Source organism: Dermacentor silvarum, chromosome 1 (assembly GCF_013339745.2).
Source record: "Dermacentor silvarum isolate Dsil-2018 chromosome 1, BIME_Dsil_1.4, whole genome shotgun sequence".
In the NCBI taxonomy this organism is placed as follows: domain Eukaryota; kingdom Metazoa; phylum Arthropoda; class Arachnida; order Ixodida; family Ixodidae; genus Dermacentor; species Dermacentor silvarum.
In genome coordinates this window covers 36,191,353-36,210,960 of record NC_051154.1, presented here as the reverse complement: position 1 = coordinate 36,210,960, position 19,608 = coordinate 36,191,353, and the positions used below count along the sequence as shown (strand labels likewise).

Below are 19,608 nucleotides of genomic sequence, written 5' to 3'. Positions count from 1 at the left end.
TTCAGTTTTATTAAGTTGATAATTAGGAGGGATGTATATAGAGCTAACAGTGACTAGCCTGTCAAACAATACCCCTCAGACAGCAACTGCCTCTAGGGGCGTACGAAGTTTCAGTTCTCAACAGGCAACACCTCTGTCAACTACGATAGCAACACCGCCGGATGACACGAAAGTGTCATCGCGGTCTTTGCGAAAGATGGCGTATTGCCGGAGAAAGTTGCATTGTGTAGATTTAAGGTGTGTCTCCTGAACACACAGTACCTTCGGATTAAACTTGTGTAGGATTTCTTTGACGTCATCGAGGTTGTGTAAGAGTCCTCTGACATTCCATTGTATTATTTGTGTATTCATGTTGAAACCGTTTTTTGTGCTGTGTGTAAAAGAGACTAACTTAAGCTACAGAGCCCTTGTCGGGCCCTGTGATGCGGGCTTTTTCTTTTTTGGAGCGATCGCGAGATTCTCGCCGCTCCTGAGGCGCTGGCGGCGCCGTCTGGCCGGTTGTGGTGTCCATCGCCTCTTGCGAGGCGCTGGACACGCGCTCGAGCGGTTGGTGTGACGGGAAGGCCTCCCCTCGAGGGACGAGGCCCTTGAGGCCACCAGCCCGGAGGTCGATGGCCCCTTCTTGTGAGTTGGCGGAGCAGTGTAGCTGCAGCCGCCGAGGGAGCAGATGGCGTCACTGCCGGCTCACTGTGTGTGGACAGGACAGCCGCCGGAAGCCGTTGCGGCGCTGCCCCCTGACGCGCCACTTCGGCAAAGGTGTTCTTTGGCAGGTATGATACCCGCCTGCATGCCTCTTTGAACGAAATATTTTCTTTGACTTTGATTGTGACAATTTCTTTTTCCTTCTTCCAGGATGGGCAGGACCGCAAATATGCAGCGTGCTCCCCATCACAGTTCACGCAGTGGAGAGTGTTTTGACATGTTTCAGAAGGGTGTTCATTGGCACGGCATTTTGCACAAGTCTGACGGCCTCGGCAGTTCTGTGAACTGTGCCCAAATCGCTGGCACTTAAAACATCGGAGCGGGTTAGGCGCGTATGGCCTGACACGGATCTTGACATACCCGGCCTTAATGGTCTCGGGTAGCACACTAGAGCCAAAGGTAAGAATAACATGTTTTGTCTGAATTTCTTTTCCATCGCGCCTAATCTTAATTCGTGTTACGTTAATTACGTTCTGTTCTTTGAGTCCTTCCAAAAGTTCTTCCTCAGTGAGCTCCATCATGTCATCGTCTGAGATTACACCGCGGATGCTGTTCATGGTACGGTGAGGGGTGAGCGTAACTGGGATTTGTCCGAAAGAGACTAGTTTAGGCAGCTTTTCATACTGTTTTTTGTCACGGAGCTCCAAGAGGAGGTCACCGCTGGCCAACTTAGTTGCTTTGTAGCCTGGGCCTATAGCTTCTGTCATACATTTGGAAACGAGGAACGGTGAGATAATTCTCACAGTCTTCTCTGGTCTTTCACTGTGTACTACATGGTAGCACGGGAAATTCTCTATTTGGTGGCCAAAAAACTTGAAAACATCTTCGGTGCGCCCCCGTTTCTGGGGGCGATCAGGGAGTTTGGGGAAAGCACGATCCATAGGTATATCTAAATTTCGGCAGAAACGCCAGCCGCCCACCATGGAGCCCAACAAGGGGACGCCGCAGGACATATAGGAAGCAAGTCATGCAGACGCCAACTGTACGTTGCCGCTATAACTAAATATGTACAGCCAAGGTTGGTTGCACCACACAAGGTTAACCCTCGCTGCCTGGAAAGTCGGAAGTAAACAGAAGAGAGGAGAAGACAGGAAAGATTGAAAGGAAGAGAGAAAGACGCAGATTGGAGAGGGGGACAGGAAAAGGCAACTACCGATTTCCCCGGGTGGGTCAGTCCGGGGGTGCTGTCTACGTGAAGCCGAGGCCAAAGGGGTGTGTTGCCTCCGCTGAGGGGCCATAAAGGTCCATGCACTCAGCATTGGCTCAACCCCCAGGTTCCTCTTTTCCCCGGACACGGCTAAGCCGCGCACGGTTAGACCGCGGGAGGGTCCAACCCTCGTGTGCTCGGGTATGTGGTGTCGCTACTCACCAAACGCCTGCTGACGCAGACGCCCCTGCGAGACCCAGTGATCTCGAATTACCTGTTTTGTGCTAGCCGATTCCAACTTGCACCTGCAAACTTCCTAACATCATCACACCACCTACTTTTCTGCCGCCTTCAACTGCACTTCCCTTCCCTTTGCATCCATTCTGTAACTCTAATGGCCTACTGGTTATCTGCCCTATGCATTACATGGCCTGCCCAGCTCAATTTTTTTCTCTTAATATTAACTAGAATATCGGCTATTCTTGTTTGCTGTCTGATCTACAGTGCGCTCTACCTGTCTCTTAACGTTACACATAAGATTTTTTGTTCCATCGGTCTATAAGCGGTCTTTTAACTTCTCGAGCTTCTTTGTTAACCTCCAAGTTCGTGCCCCATATGTAAGCACCGGTAGAATGCAATGATCGTACGCTTTTCAACGATAGTGGTAAGCTACCAGTCAGGATTTGGTAAAGCCTGCTGTGTGCACTCCAACCCATTTTTATTCTTCTGTAAATTTCCCTCTCACAATCAGGGCCCCCTGCGAGTAATTTGCCTAAATAAACGCACTCCTGCACAGACTCTAGAGGCTGATTAGCGATTATGAATTCTTGTTCTCTTGCCAGGCTACTGAACATTATATTATCTGTCTTCTGCATATTAATCTTCAACCCTACTCTTACACTTTCTCGGTTAAGGTCCTTAATCGGTTAAGGTAACACTTGTACCCTTGTCTCGCTTTGTTTCTCTGCAAGATCTAGGAGCCGCCGCTCCCTTGTTGCGGCAATGGATGAAGAAGCCCTCAAGGACCTTCCTGGTGCCCAACCATCATGTCAGGTTGCGTCCAGAAAACGTGGAAACGCATCAAGTGACACGGACAGCGAGGCAACCGAGTTGTACTCGGACAACATCGACTCGTCGGATGACGATTTCATGCTTGTCATGAGCCGAACTACAAAAAGAAGACTGCTACGGGGGTCATCGCCGACAAGTGTCTTCACCGTGAAGACAACACCACAGCGCTGGCAGTACACTGCGTTCTTCATGCCCGTGGACCCTGTGTCCAATCTGCGACTCCTAAACAGGCAAGTCCTTTCTTCACTTCTTAAGGGAATCACGCCAAACGAGATAAAAGACGTAAGAATAAACGCAAGGAAGGATGTCCTCGCAGTAGACGTTCTACACCGTAGTGCGCTGCAAAGCCTGCGGCATGTAACGGAGATCGACAAAGTGAAAGTGCAATCCACAATTGCTACAGGCTGCAATGGCACTGTATTTATGATGTCGACACTTCTATACCAACAAACGACTTGCCAATATTAATAAAGCCAACTACAGAAGGCACTCTTACCATGCACATCACAAGACTGGCAACACACGTTGCCTGAAGGTTGTGTTTGAGGGAGACAGCCTTCCCTCACACGTCAAAGTTGGCCACGTCTGCCATCCAGTCCACCCATACGTACCAAAGCCCCTCCAATGCTACAAATGCTGCAAGATGGGACACGTAAAAGGTGTCTGTAGGAACAATCTCGTTTGCCCACGGTGCGCTGAATCTCATTCAGCAGAAGCCTGCCGTGCAACTGTGTTAAAGTGCCCTAACTGCCATGGTACTCATGAGGCTTCATCTAAGGATTGCCCGTGGATGAAGAACGAGCGAGCGGTACTCAAACAGAGCGGTACTCAAACGTATGGTACGGGACCATTCAACACACAGAGCGGCTGCCGCTACTCTCAAGCGATGACGACATCCCCACCAAAGAGTTGCATCTACCGATAGAGATATACCATCTTCTGGCAAAGCGGCTACTATACACACGCCGACTTCCCCAAAGACTCGCATCTCACGAGCACAACCTGCCTTGGAGTCGCATCAAAACGCGCTGCCCTCGATGACCTCCCGAACCGCTGATGCGATGCCTCCTGACGAAGTAAATCAATACGTTTGCTTAACAGTGAATAAGAAAAAGCTCACGTTCACAATTCTTGGAGCCCACTTACCTCCAACAAATCGTCTAGATTGTGAGCGCTTACGGGGAATTTCGACATCGATTCCACAGCCGTGGGTGATCACTGGCGACTTTAATGCCCACCATTATATGGGGAAGCTCCAAAGTGAACTCTTGAGGCAGAACGTTGGTGTCCTTTGCCTCTGAACACGAACTTTGCCTGTCAAATGATGGAAGCCCTACTTATCTGCGTGGATCAATGTATAGTAGCTGCCTGGACCTTGCCTTTGTTTCACGTTCGTTTTCGAGAAGAGTGCACTGGTTTTTGGATTTAGAAACGCAGGGTAGCGACCACATCCCAACTTATCTGAAGATTGAAGGTTTGTCTAGCTCCAAGTCCTCCAGAGCTGTCCAGTGCACCGATTGGCCTAAATACAAAATAATCATGGAAGACTGTTGTCGTGACGGCCTTTCCTACAACCTAGAGGGCGCGATAAAGGATGCCATACAAACAACCACACATTCAGTTTTGAAGAGATCTGCCCACACCGATTTCAACATCGAACTCGAGAAACTTCGAGCAATTCACCGTCGTGCGGAACAAAGATATAGACCCACGAAGTACAATCACGATTTGAGATTGGCTAGACTAACACTAAAAAAAAAAAAAAAAACAGCATAACATGAACAAGCTGGCTTCGTGACAATGGGTATCCTTCTGCGAGTCCCTGGATCCGCGAAAACCTTTGTCGCTTATATGGAGGACTGTTCATGGCCTTCGCACAACCTTTGGTCAGCGCCACCCGTTTAAATCTCTGGCACTTCATCTACAATGTAGTGAGACTGACGTCGCTGAATTTTTCTGCAAAAAGATTGCTGGCGAGGCAAATTCAGATGGAACTGGAACAGGGACGCTCGACCACCCACTGTTCTCACGCGATACCTGCATGAAGCGCCCGTTTTCTATGGAAGAACTAGAAGCTGCGCTGGGTTTGTGCAGGCGTTCTTCAGTGCCAGGACCTGACGGCATTACGTACTGTGCCCTGTGTAACCAAGGAGACCAAGCTCAGAAGGCACTCTTGCTCCTATAAGACGACTCCTGGCAGATGGGTACAGTTCCGCAGGAATGGAAGTCAAGTCACCTCATTCCACTTCTAAAAGCTGGCAAGTCGCCTTTGGACATTTCCTCATACTGTCCTATCGCACTTGCCAGCTGTGTTGGAAAAACAATGGAAAGAATTTCTTTAGCACGTCAGGAATGGTACTATGAAATCTACCCAGACACTATGGCCGGATTCAGGCGTGGCCGTTCGTCAACAGATAACGTTGTTGATTTAGTAACATTTGTGCAACACCAGAAGGCCTGTAAACGACTATCTGCTGCTCTGTTGCTAGACGTCAAACGGGCTTACGATAATGTCACCCATGAAGCCATCCTTAGCGCGTTAGAAGCAGTAGGACTTGGTGGTAAGATATATATGTGGGTGCGCAGCTACTTACAGAGAAGATCATTCTACGTGCACACAGAAAACGGCCCGACATCCGAGCATTACGGTAGCCGAGGAGTGCCTCAAGGCGGAGTGCTTAGCCCGACGCTTTTCAATCTAACCCTCATTGGATTAGTTGACAACCTTCCCAGCACCGTACAACTTTACATATATGCGGACGACATCTGCATTTGGGCATCAGGTATAACACGACTTCAGCTTCGCGCTCGGCTTCAGAAGGCAGCCACAATGACATCTTGCTACCTCCGTCAACAAGGACTTGAAATTTTATGTGGAAAGTGCGCAATGGTGGCATTCACCAGGAATCCAATGTCTGCTTACTGTATATCAATTAACGGACAACTTATACCATAGAGCAGAAGTCACAGTTTCTTGGGAGTCGTAATTAACAGAGACATGTCTTGGACTCCGCACGTGAATTACTTGAAAAAGCGCCCCACTGTTATCTGTCACCTGTTCCAGTTCCTTGCAGGAAAAAGTTGGGGAGCATCTATACATGCTATGTTACAGCTGTACATGGTGTTGTTTGTTGGATTCCTGCAGTACAGCCTGCCTGCAATATCCAACACCTGCAACACTAACCTGCGTATGATTCAGAGCATTCAAACCCAAGCCCTTAAGATATGTCTTGGCTTACCACGCAGTGCATCAACGGCTGAAACCATTGCCATTGCACAGGATTACCCAATCACAACTCACATTAGCGTTGAGACAATGCGTACGCATCTCAGACACTATGCTAGGACCCCTTCCCACCACCTGGCGAGCCTCACTGCTGAAAGGCCCTGCTCGACATTTAGCGCTACTGTCAGTGCACATTGTGCGTCGTTTACTTCAGCGTATGCACCTGCGACCAAGCCAGTGTTTCCTCCTGGTGTTTGAGCTGTCCACAAGTACATACAGTATACACCACTTATAACGTAACCGTTTATAGTGCGGTCTTTTCAGACTCCCGTTAATTTTCCCATAGCACTCCATGTATACACGTACCGCTTATAGTGCAGTTGCGGGAAACGAAATATCGGTTACAGTGCGGCTGCCTGGGAGTACGGCGAATGGTGACACAGGCGAACGCTCCCCTCAAACGGGCGCCCCAAAGAGTGCTCGAGGAAGAAAGAGAGACGAAGTGGAGGAAAAGGGCACGAGTCGTGAAATGTCACGGCGCGCATAGCGAGCGAGGGCCACGAAACTGCCAACGCCGGCCATCGCTCGCTTCACAATAACAGCAGTAGAGACGAAACTTCAGGGAGCGGGCGGCGCAGGCACGGCACGGCGAAGGGCGCACGCGGAGACCGTGGAATGTGAGGGAGGGTGGCAGGGAAGCGGATTTCTCCTCGGCAACTCCGCCACTTCAGTGGCTCCCCTCGCCCTCCCTCGTAGCTCCCTCACTTTCGACTGTCACCGTGCGCGCCCGCTAGCGGCAGGCGCCGCCGCTATAGACGGCCCGGCGCCAGCTCCCCGAAGTTTCGTTTTCTGCCGTTATCGGGAAGCGGGCGTTTGCCGGCATGGGCAGTTTCGTTGGCCGGCCTGGGACAGCGCCGCGGCTTCCCTCTGCGCCGTAGCCGCAGCGTGCATGGTCAAAACGCGACTAGAAAGTAGAGGAAGCATAAAGGAGAAAGAAGGGTTCACTGCCATTTTCTACGCGTGGCTACGGTAGCGTGGCTAATACGTCGGCACGTACATGCATCTTCCGACGCAACGCAGAATCGGTGGCAACCTTGCCATTTGAGAGAGGGTGAAATTTCGGCCGCGTTTTTTTTTTCTTTATTATTATTTGTTTTTTTTTTTTGTTTTGTTCGCGCGCGACGTTGAGGGGGGTCTCCTAAGCTTTTACTCTATGGCGGTGTCGGAGCAATGCTGGTCAGAGGCGCCGCCACGTGATTTGGTTCGAATTAACAAGATTCGACTGTAAATTGAATGCAAACGTTCTAGCCGCATTCCTCCACTGTCGCATACGCGTGGCGGCTCGGTGCACATGTTTTGCATATGTGCTGGCCTTGAAAATTGTTGCTTTGGTTATAGTGCGGTACCGCTTATAGTGCGGATATTCGCGACTCCGGCGACTTACGTTATAAGCGGTCTACACTGTATAACGATTCCAGGACTACAGAAGTCAGATCTACCGGCCCCTGCTCTAAAACAACTGAGTTTACTCCTCCTGTATGAAAAGTACAGCAACCACGTGCACATCTATACCGATGGATCGACTACCAGTCCTGGTGGTGCGGTGGTTATACCAACGCGAGGAATAACACTGCGGTTCAAGCCATCACTGGCATTACTGGCATTACAGTGGACGCAGTCAGTTCTCCAACGCAGATGTCACGCACAGCTGACATACGAAATCGTGGAACTTCACCATCACGTCCAACAAAAAGGCCACGCGGTTGTCTTTCAATGGGTATGTGGTCATTGTGGAATCAGTGGCAATGATTCTACAAATAACGCTGCTCGCACATCACATCAAGAAGAGCACAGCGTTCCAATTCCGCTTTCGAAGACAGACGCCGCAAGGCAGCTTCGACACCCGACACGCAGTCTCTCACTGACCGAGTGGAACTCGCCAAACTTACACGACTTACACCGACTTACTTACATGACTGCATCGATTAAACCCCTCACTGCAACTCTGACCTCCATTCAGACTTCCTCGACGTGAAGCTTCGCTTCTCTGTCACCTTTGGTTAGGAGTTGCCTTCACAAAGGCATACTCTACATTAATTGGCGTGACCAACAGTGCAGCATGCGAGGTCTGCGGCACCGAAGGAACTATCGACCACCTGCTGTGCCACTGTCCACAATATGACCCAGAAAGACAAGAACTTGCTAATGCGCTACAAAAACTGGACAATCGGCCGCTTTCCGTGCAGGTGCTGCTGGAACACCGCCCCCATCGCTAGTCGGCCCATAAAGCGGTGAAGGCACTTTTGTGCTCCTTGAGGATCACGGACTTGTGTGAACGTCTGTGACTATTAGTGCAATACCACACCCGTCAGCGAACTTCCCACCGCTAATTTCCTTCTTTCCTTCCCTCCTCTCTCTCCCTGTCATCTTTGTGTTCCCCTTTCCCATTCCCCCGGTGTAGGGTTGCCAGCCGGACGTTATTCTGGTTAACCTTCCTGCCTTCTGCTTTTCTCTTTCTTTCCTTCCTTGCCAACACAGTTCCTACACAGAAGTGGGAAACAAGTAATTTACTGTTCCCGAACAATGTGCACCATTTCAGTCATACTTCAGAAACCTTACAGTATAAGTATCGATCACTGCGTGGTTCACGTGCAAAGCTGCGCTTACTTTACTTTTGCCATGCCCCTGTACTAAATGCCACATCACCATAGCAACCCATGCTCCATGCTAGATTGTCATGAAGCACGTGGAACACTGGCCCGTCTACTTAATGACTTCGCAATGGCAAGAAAGCTGCTTGTTTGGTTCTCAGTAGTGGTGTTACACAAAAGTTCAGCTGTGTAAAAATGTACTGCATCTTGAAAGTAGAGAGAATAGACAAGATAAACCTGATGCCTTATATTGACAGCATGATGATGCCAGCATATACTGATTAGCATGTTTGACTGCTACCTAAAAAGGCCCCTCACGAGGCCCCATTGAAAATTTTGGTTATACACTGGAAACTGTAAGCTGCCATCTAGGGAGTGCTTATTGGAGGAGTTTTTAAGAAATTGAAGTTCCTGCTACCATTCTGCCAAGAGGCGAGTGTCACTATAAACAGAGGCTCTCTCTGCCTTGATTCACGTCTGCAAGCAGAGTTTCTTCCCTGCCTTCTCCCATACCGAAGCCGAGGGACAGCGTCGAGTTCACGTGGCAAGCACCACCTCCTTTTTTTTTCTTCGTTCTTTTTTGTGGCGCCTTCCACATTGGACTGTTAATTGAAGTCATGTGCCATGGTTGGTGACACTGTAAGCAATGCGTCTTGCATAGAGGCATCACTGCGTGCGACCTCGACTCTCTCGCTTGAAGTGCGGCTCCCTCAAGAAAAAGGACTTGTGCCCTTTTATTTAGAATTTTGACCATTTTCGCCACATGCAGCCGTTTCATACCTCGAAGACCTGATCACCATCACATGATCTACGGGCCACGCTCGTTTGTTGGCAGTGCCCAAACCTGGTGAGGGGCCCTTCAAAATCATGCTTTGTTAGATATTTTCCCTGTCTATTGGTTTACTGAGGTAAATGTGACATCATACAGAACAGAAAAGCAGAGAAACAGCTCAGTCCATGCTCATAAAACTCCAAAAATATAGTCACAAGCTCAAAAATATGCAAAATTGTGACTGCATCCAAAAAGAGTGGTGTAGCAGGAATTCAATAGCAATGCATCCCTCACATCTCTAAATTTCTATTCAGTATATCTTTAGATGCAACTTTCTGCATAATATTCATTGAGTGCTCCCAAAGGTCCTCTACATTATAGGCAACAACTGCACCCCTAAATGAATATTCAAGAGTCAATAAAGTTCATTATTATTGTCACAAAAGTAAAACATGCATTATATACAGGTAGATCCTCACAACTAGTGTAAGAGTTGTGGTAGATCTTATATTAAAACATCAGTAATAAATGTGCACTGAGCAAATTTATAGGAGCAATAAGTTATAAAAGAAGGAACATTTACACATACAGTCAGTGAACATGAATACACGGCATTCAAACATTTTAGAAGACACTGCATAACTAACTTAACTCCTAATTTACTTTGTGCATTCAAAGAAATACTCTAAATTGCTAACTATTAGCATTATTTCACTGGTCTCATTTGTCTACCAACAAAATGGTTCTTTTGTTCATTCAATTCAAAATACACTAAACAACCTGAATAGAAATTTGCTCTAAATGTAAGCAGGCATACAGGAAAAAAGTAGAATAGTCATCCAACTATTAGCGGCGAGAAGTTGGAGTGGCACCCTCTACGAGTGACGTCACGGCCAGGACGGCGCTCGCTCGGCTGCTGCGCGCGCTCGTTCCCTTCGTGCATGCTTGGAGTATTGGTAGCTTAAGCCATACTTATATTGAAGGATATGTCGGCTTCTTTTTACTGTCATGCTTGAACGGCAGTTTCTTCTTCAAAACCACGAGTCGTGAAAATTTGCCGCTTGGATATCGCAAGCTATGTAGCATTGGAGGGGTCTACTGGTTTTGCAATGCATATATGCGCAGCGTCTGTTCATAAAATTTGCGTAAAAAGAATGTCTGCAATTTCAACACACGAAATTGTGTATGATGCTCTGCAAAACACTTAACATTCCCTTAGTGCTTAGCTATGAGGGACATTGCATTTTACAAGGAAAAAAATATTGGTATTGGTATTTCATGTCAATATTATAAATGCATGTTAGAAGAAAACTGCATGCACAGCGAATCATTTATGATGATTATTATTAAATTCAGGACATTGTATACGCCATGGAATTCGTCATCATTTCCTCCTGCTCTCACGATGTCATCATCGGCTGGGTTATTTTTCTCTCGTGCCACAATGCCGTTATCGATTGCGCACGAGCCAAAATAGAACTATCGCCGCTGCTAGATTTGAAGCCCACTGATGCTCCGTCGCTTTCGAGGAAACTTACGGTGAGTTGTTCTAGTCAAATATGGCTACTTTATTAATGCGTAAAAGGAAGAGTTAGGTGCGCATTTTGCATGAAAACATTTGCTAATACTTTCACCGTTCTCTGAAACAGGCACCCAGAAAACGCATTGCTCATGGCTGTTAACACGACGGCGCGTCACGTATAGCATGTATATACTTCACGAATACCATAACAGCAATCACCTGAAATAACAGTTTCGTTGTTAATATCGAGAGCCTATCAATTGCACGCCAGACAAAGTTTCATAGTGACTCTCAGTTGCCTTTATCGACATCATGGCATAGCCCTTACGCAACTAAATCTACCGACTGTGGTTATGGCGAGGCACGAATTATTCGCGAAACCCATCAGTTCACTACAACTTCGAATTGAAACCATGAAGCAGTTCTTTAAGCGCCAATTACAATGCTGCCTAAGGTATACTCGACGCTATACAGCGCAGGCTGCGCTGAAGAGGAAAATTCAAACGCCTTCTGCCTCACCATGTCTCGATCCTGCGTTGTCTAAATACCCCCCCCCCCCCCCCCCGAACTGAGAACTATTCGCTTCGCGAGTATGTAAAAGAGAACCTCGCGTATACCTGCCACATATAGAGAAGACACCAGAAGCCTCAAATGAATTCACTTCATTTTTGACCTCCACGGGCGAATAATATCTTCAATAAGCCTGATACTGCTAATGAATGAGGCTTTGGCTTCTTTCTAGCTGCAGCCATACGGTTCAAAAGGCATATTTCACTAAAAAAAATGGGCCGAGCAGCCTGTGTCAGTTCGCCAAACATATTCGTGATGTCCGTTCATCAAGAAACAAGCAGCAGTAAATTGCACAAGTGAGTTGAACGTGTAGCGCGGAACAGTGAATAAATATTGGTACATTCCTTTGCGTATTCTGCAAATAGCTGTAAGCTTCAATTAGCTTCACTTCAAATTACCGCCACTTGAAATTAACCGGTGAAGAACGGCCTAATTTTGAGAACCAGTTAAAGGAACAAGTGATGCTGGTTGAATCGAAACTGCACTGTCAGGTCCTCGTGTTACTGCCGAGCGTTTCTGTGAAGAAACGACAAATTAGATATTATACCATGAGCTACTCGTCATAAGCAAACACGTTTTAATGGGTTAAAATCAAGGTAAATGTAGCAGTCATATGTAGTAGATATAGTGACATGCCCGTTGCACCAATGCAGGTATGGTATTCTAATTGGATTCTTATGTGCTATGTTTATGCATTTATGCTTTTATTAGTCACGTGATATTTATACTTTTTTATTAGTCCCTCAATCTGCAAAGTCTAGATCCCCGCATGGAAAACACGCAATGGACTGGTCTGAGCTCCTTCAGCTGGCACTGTAGAGTTGCCCTTGAGAAATAAACTGTCGTCTAGGAAATAAGCTCTTTGAATAAGTTTGCGCGAATGAAGATATCGTAAAATGTATTTGAGATGACCGTCATAAGTATACAAGCACAGGGAACGACGGCAAACAAACGGAAACACTGCAGAAGGCGCCCGGACAGCGCCCGAACGGCAGCAGACGACAGGCGAGAGTCCGTGCCCTGACGTCACGCGAGCGGCGCTCGCAGCGCCCCTGTAGGTCGTTCTCGGGGCTAATAAAAATGTCAAACTGATAACTAGGAATAAAATTTCCTAAACAGTTATATGAAACAATATAGACCATGTTATATAATAACAGATATCAGTAAGTCAGAAAGAAAAGACGATCTCCCACCTTTTGCTGAAAAGTGATAAGATCATATTCGACAATACGACCATGCAGGCCGGTGGTGAATAACCGCCCGTTGTGCCAAGCTGCTGCTTCCACAGAATTGTTTGGGTTGCCAAGTATAACCTGAAAAATCAAGAGAAGAGGAGCATAAAATGTTAATTTTTTAGTGTTATTATTATTAAACAGAGGAAAAAAATAAATGTAATAGTTCGGCAGAAATAACGATGCCAGAACCTTACCCCTTCGACACATGGTGTGAACTTGAAGTTCCATATTTCTATGGAAAAGTCAGACCTGGAAAAGTGAAACCATTTCAAGCATTAGAAACAGTGTCATACAAAGAGTAATAAATATAGTGTAAATGGCCATGTGCTTGAAAACAGGCAGACTGCTGGGTATTGCTCTTAAAGAAATCTGCCTGATTGGTCTAGCATTGTAGCTTATTTGATCCACTGTGCCAACTAAACACAGACCTGACCAATAATCGAATAAATAATTAAAAGATTGTGTGCACACACTAAACATATGCCTTGGCTATGAGAGCAACTACAATACTGAAGACTTTGCAATTGTCTTGGACCACCTGAAGTTGTTAATGAGACGTAACCTCAGTACAAGGTACTTTTGCATTCAAACCCCATAAAAATATTGCTACCACAGCCACATATTCTACTATTAACCTTATGCTTAGGAGAATAATAACGTACAACTAGCTCAGCTGTTATACGAAAGCCACCAATTGATGCCAGGAGAACCTTAGCAATTAATAATTTATATGGAGTATACAAATATTTATTTTAAATTGAATCCTGCTATTTTAAAACAAAATTTTAGAATTAAATATTTAATTACAATCAAATGCGTGACATTGCTATGACTATTAGGCCCTGCTTGCTGTCAAAGGGACAGTGATTGTAGTCCACCAGTTGATTGAAGTACTCACTGTAAGCCAGCACGGAACTAGCAGGACCTTTCACTTTTCACTCATTTAAAAGCTTTCCAGCTGAATGAACTACTAGATAGCCCGAGGACTTGTTAGCCGGGCAAATGGCGACCCCAGCCAGGATTTCTCAAGGAAGCGGACACACACGTTCTCCAAAATTGACCAACAAGCACACCTTGCCCATTGACTCTACCCCCTCCCCACCCCTGACTATCCCACGCCCAACAAATCCTCTGGAGGCGACTCCAGACCCAAACTCTTCCCACCCCTCAGCTCCTATCCCACTTCCACCCTGTTTCCCCAGAGTGCACTCTGTGGAGAGTCGCACGCCACCTTAGACCACATCATCTTCAGCTGCCCTGCCGTTCCTCCCCCACAGGGACAGCCCGCCATCAGAACATGGGAGAAATAGGAGGCCCTCCTTGCATCGCAGGACCCGGACACCCAACTTCGCTGCATGAACCGGGGTGCCAGTGCCATGGCCCGACGTGGCCTGGACACATGCGCATAATGTGAGGGCTGTGTGGTGGCCCTGGGCCCTTGAAGGGTCCAAACTCGCTCGCTTAATAAAGTTTTTCCATCCATCCATCCAGGCAGCATTCTCAGTATTTCTTTTTTGTCTACTTATAGAAGCAAATGGGAGATTCCAGCACTTGATTAGAAAATTTCTCTGCTCAAGAACCACCCATTAGAGAAAACAGCATGCGAGGAAATGCAGCCTGGAGTTTTCATTCTCTGCCAGCAGTACACCTTCATAAGTTCAAAAATTAGCAACAGCTTCCAGCAAGATATTTCACTACAACACCTGCATGTGACTTGTGTGTTATATTCTACAGGCTGGGCCCACAAAAAGCCTATTCCACATCTTAATGAAGCCATGGAAGGCTGATGGATGACACGGCTGATGCAGCAAAGCCATGTCAACCACAGTTGATGACACTGTGACAGTTTTATCAATTTGCCTGCCATTGACTTTGTTTTCTGCAAGTCATCTGTTTGCATATTGACAAAAAATTTAATCCTGGGGTTTTACATGCCAAAACCACGTTCTGATTATGGGGCACGCCATAATGGAGGACTCTAGAATAATTTTGAACACCTGGGGTTCTTTAATGTGCACCCAATGCATGGTACACAGGCATCTTTACATTTGGCCCCATCGAAATGTAGCCGCCCATGGCTGGGATTTGATCTCTCACCCTCTGGCTTAGCAGCACAACGTGAAAGTGACTAAAGCGGGTAAGCTAATATTTCAAGTGACATTGTGAATGCCACACTAAGTTCCTCTTTGCAGATTTCAGTGTTGCTGAAGATAGCAATATTGAAATAAGGCTTTGCATTTCCTTGTGCTAGTGGCACTCCAACAATGCAGCCACAAAATCAGTTTGCAAGCCACCTGTACAATTGCTTAAGCATTTTAGAGAAGGTGACATGTGAACTGAAGACCAACCATGATCTGGTTGACCTACAACAAGCAGACCTTGTTGCACGACTGACCGCAAGCTTTCCAGGCCATCAACACTTCCTAAAGGATATCTAGCAAGTACCCAAAAACAGAAGCCGTTCATGCCAGTACATACCACTAGTTGAGGTACATACAAACCATGCGTTCACTAAATTTCTCCCTCCTGTACTTAGGCATTATTTTTGTGCACTGTTTATGAGTACAAAATAAAATTGCAGTCGCTCATGGTTTTCTGTGAATAAGGAAAAAAGTAAGTTCTAGTGCCCTTTTTTTTTTTTTTTTTTTAAATACTGGTTACGTTTTGGGGGAAAGCTTGGAGCTATACTTATGATGCAAATAGGATTATCTGGTTTACTTCATACAACAGGAAATGGCACAAATTTTACCGAGTTCCCCAGAAATATGGCATGCAGGCAAGCCATGTTTCCAGTGCAAGCATTCAAGCAGCCAAAAATAAAGAAGATTTATTGGCTTGCCCTTTGAAAAGGGGCGGTGACAAGTAGTCACCTAGCCTGCTTGATTTAATCAGGTAGGCAATACATGCTTTTCATTCTAGCATTGTTTAATACATCTCCTTAGCTTTTTTCTCTTCCTCAAAACTTCTATCTACCTTGAAAAACTTCTCTACCTTGTACCGCTACGTATGCCTGTAACGGATCCTTTCATATCAATCTTTTCCCTACTATTTTTCTAACAATACTCTATACGTCCCTTGCTTATCTCCACTGCTGACCGGTTGATGCTTCCGTCCACTTTAAATCCATGCGCTTCTGGAAATTTACGTTACCTACAGCCCCCCCCCCCCCTCACTGGGTTAATCCATTCTCATTCCATTAGGATGTGCTGAGTGGTCTCCGGATTTTTGCTGCAGCATACATATGCCTCATCTTGTTGCGAATATTTGCTCCGGTATGTTTTTGTCCTTAGGCAACCAGCTGTAGCCTCAGATAGCAAGGCACTGCCCTATGTGTTGGCGTACAAATTTTCCCTTCTACTTTCTTTCTTCTTCTTATTGTACATATCCATTGTACTTTTTGTTTCCATTCTTTGCATCTATGCATCTAATTCAGTGTCTCTATTTCTCTCTTTCTTTCTGATGACTCCCCCCCTTGGTTGTCTATTTACAGTTTCAATTATCCTGTACTTGGTTGCCAACTTCCTTGACCTCTTCCTCCATACTGTGTCCACGCTTTTCAGGTACAGATACCTGTGCACTTTTGCCGCCCATTTATTTTGATCTATGTTCCCAAATCTTTCTTTATACATAATTTTGCTCTGCACGTCTCTGACATAAAAAAAGGCCCAATCCATGCCACCATGCACTGCCTCATTTGTGGTTTTACTGTGGGCTCCCAAAGTCAACCGGCCTACTGATCTTAGGTTAACTTCCAACCCCGACAAGATTTCCTATTTTAAGCAGAGAATGGCATTTGGGCGAACATAAGTGCTGGCGCCATTACTTCTTTCCAGATTCCACTCAGCACCTCATATTTATTGTGGCCCCAAAGTGCCTATGTTTCATTAGTGCTGCATTCCGCTTTCCCCTTATTTTAAGATTATCTTGGTGGGTGCTTGAAAAAGTCTTTCCATCATTTATGTTTACGCCGAGGTATTTATATTGCTTGACTATGGGTATGACTTGCTGTTGAATTGACACCACGTAATTACTCGTCTCTTCAGAGATGAGTAATTCTGCAAAATTTGTTTTCTGTACAGAAAGGCTACACACAGGCCAGCTAGAGTAAAAAACTGCCACTACAAGCTGATTGACAGACGTACTAAATCTGTTCAAACTGCAAGGTACTTTTGCTCGTGACGATTATACTCATCAGCAGTACAGAAACGGTTGAATACCAAAGCAACACAGGGGATGAGAGATAGCGTAGTGGGTGCTTCAAATTATTTCAAACTTGAGATTCTTTATCGTGCGCTAAAATTCAATTACACAAGCATTTTTACAGTTCACCCCCATCAAAACGTATCCGCCACAGCTGGGAATCAAACCTGCGACCTCATTTCTCAGCAGCAGGATGCCATATCTATCAAGCCACCATGACAGGTCACTTATGATCCAAAGGCAAAGCAAGGTAAAAGTAATGCAAGTGTGAGAATTCACTTATGAGCAAAGAAACTATGCCTGAGCTACTTACATACATAAAAACAAACTTGAATTGTCAAGCATGTCAGACTGCCACGGTATCACTTACGCACAGAATACAAAACACCTGGCAAAAGAACAAGCCACGGAAGTCAGCGCAAAGACTATCAATTCCACATTTGATAAATACTATGAGAGGCAAAATTGATTTTGATAGACCTCAATTTATAAATACTGCCTAAAATATGTTACTTGGAAGCGGCACTTCCTACAAAATTTAACATATTACACAACATATATTTGTACAACCTACAGTAGAACCTCGTTATGACGTTTCTTAGGGAACCATGGAAAAAGAATGCACCGATGTGGGAAAAAGCTATTCTCACCCAAACATTAATTGAAGTTAAATAGAAAGCCAACAAGCTATCGAAAACATACTAAATAAAGGTCAGTATCACTGCCTGGTGGTTAGATTAAACGTTAAACACTTTTTTGGAGCAGTTGTAGCCATGCATTATACTCGGAGCCTCTATTTTTGGAGCAGTCCTAGCCATGAATGTTTAACACAGTTGGCAATCCTACTGTGCCACCCGGCAAACACTGCAAAGTGATCGTTTTCAGTGACGACATGTAGCAGTCAACGTAGGAGCCGACAACGATGCCACTTGGTGGTGCACCATCATGGTTTTTAATGTAATAAAGGAAGCATAATACATGGGAAGCTAATAAACATGATCTTAAAGGAACTAAACGGGACCAGTATTTCAGAGCATAAGAGCCTGGAAAGTGTAACAGTAACGTATCAACAGTTTTACTAAAAATTTATGTCTTAGTTCTCACATCATATAAATGATAAATACATTAAAAAAGTTGTACTTCAAAAATGTATGTGATCAGTTGTATATCTTCTTTCTTTCTGGGGTTTTACGTGCCAAAACCAGTTCTGATTATGAGGCACGCCGTAGTGGTGGGCTCCGGATTAATTATGACCACCTGGGGTTCTTTAACGTGCACTACAACGCAAGCACACGGGCATCTTTGCATCTCGCCTCCATCGAAATGCGGCCGCCGGGGCCGGGATACGATTCCGTGTATATAGTTACGTGTATGCGCGTTTACTATTAACAGGAGCAAGGGCCTTATTTTTAATAACCTTTTAAAATAACGTATTCTGATCACTTGAGACTGCGGGCTTTCAAGTGCCTAGAGACAGGCCGGAGACTGAGAAGCGTAAAGAATTCAATGTACCACAGCGACCACATGAGGGCAACGTCGCAACATGTCGGTTAGTCAAAAAAAAAAAAAAAAAAAGCGGAGGAGGGAGTTCACAAGAGAAATCAAAGATATAAAGTCGATAAGGAATGAAAGTGAAAGCTGCGCGAGCATGCTGCTTTTTTTTAAGCTTCAAAGCTCAAAGCACAGCGATATAACATTGCGCACGACGATCTCGCATTACAGACGCCTGCTTGTGGGGCATCCTAAAATACTCAGCATCTTTTCAACCAATTCTGACATCTATGAACACGCATCCGACAGCTAGCAGCAATAAGCACGGACATAACACAAATGCGCCGGCAACACATGTTCAACTGGGAACATTCAACTTCAGGATTTTCATACGACACGCATATTAACCCCACCTGTTCAAGCACTAGCGACGGTTACTATACTAAACGCGTATTATAGAAAGATAGAAGCAGCCCCTATACGCACCTCACCACAGCTAGCTTTTCAGCCACATGGTCATAGGCCATAACAGTGATAGCCTTCGGTGCTGGCTTGAAAAACTTTACTTTGTGAATCAAGTACTTCAACTTTGCACATGGTTCTTCACTTGAACTGCTTACTCGCACTCTTTTACCCATTACAACAATGTTTCACGAGCACGTGAGACCATGAAAGCGTACAATTTCGCCGGTGACGTCGGGGCACCGCAACCGTGTCTTGTAGTGCAGCATGTGCTAAGCAGCGAGAAACAAACCACACTTCACCTTGGCCTAGCTCGGCTTGGCTTGACTTCACAAAAAAAAAAAAAATGTTATAATGGCGATGGCGATAGCGGCTATGCCTTTTGTTAGGTCTATAGTCTATACGGTCTATATTTACTAACCGTCCACCCACAGAATAAAGAATGGTTGACCCATCAGAGGCCCCGTTGCTGCTGCTACTGCTGCTTTCGCGCGGCAGAGGCATACATGGAGGTTATCAACATGTAACTTCGTCGGCATTGCCCTAGTACCAAATGGAC

At 45.8% G+C, this 19,608-nt stretch overlaps 1 protein-coding gene across 1 annotated transcript in view; it reads right to left on the bottom strand.

Annotated features, from left to right (window-relative positions):
* The window catches only part of LOC119460344 (U3 small nucleolar RNA-associated protein 4 homolog), a 67,819-nt gene extending 48,463 nt beyond the window's left edge, over window positions 1–19,356 (bottom strand). Inside the window, exons 1-3 of the mRNA XM_037721413.2 lie at window positions 19,074–19,356; window positions 13,091–13,145; window positions 12,855–12,974 (exon numbers count right to left, since the gene is read on the bottom strand). Of these exons, the coding sequence (XP_037577341.1) occupies window positions 12,855–12,974; window positions 13,091–13,145; window positions 19,074–19,225 (327 nt within the window). The 5' untranslated portion in view covers window positions 19,226–19,356. The remainder of the gene's footprint in view (window positions 1–12,854; window positions 12,975–13,090; window positions 13,146–19,073) is intronic.
* Window positions 19,357–19,608: the final 252 nt, after the last annotated feature.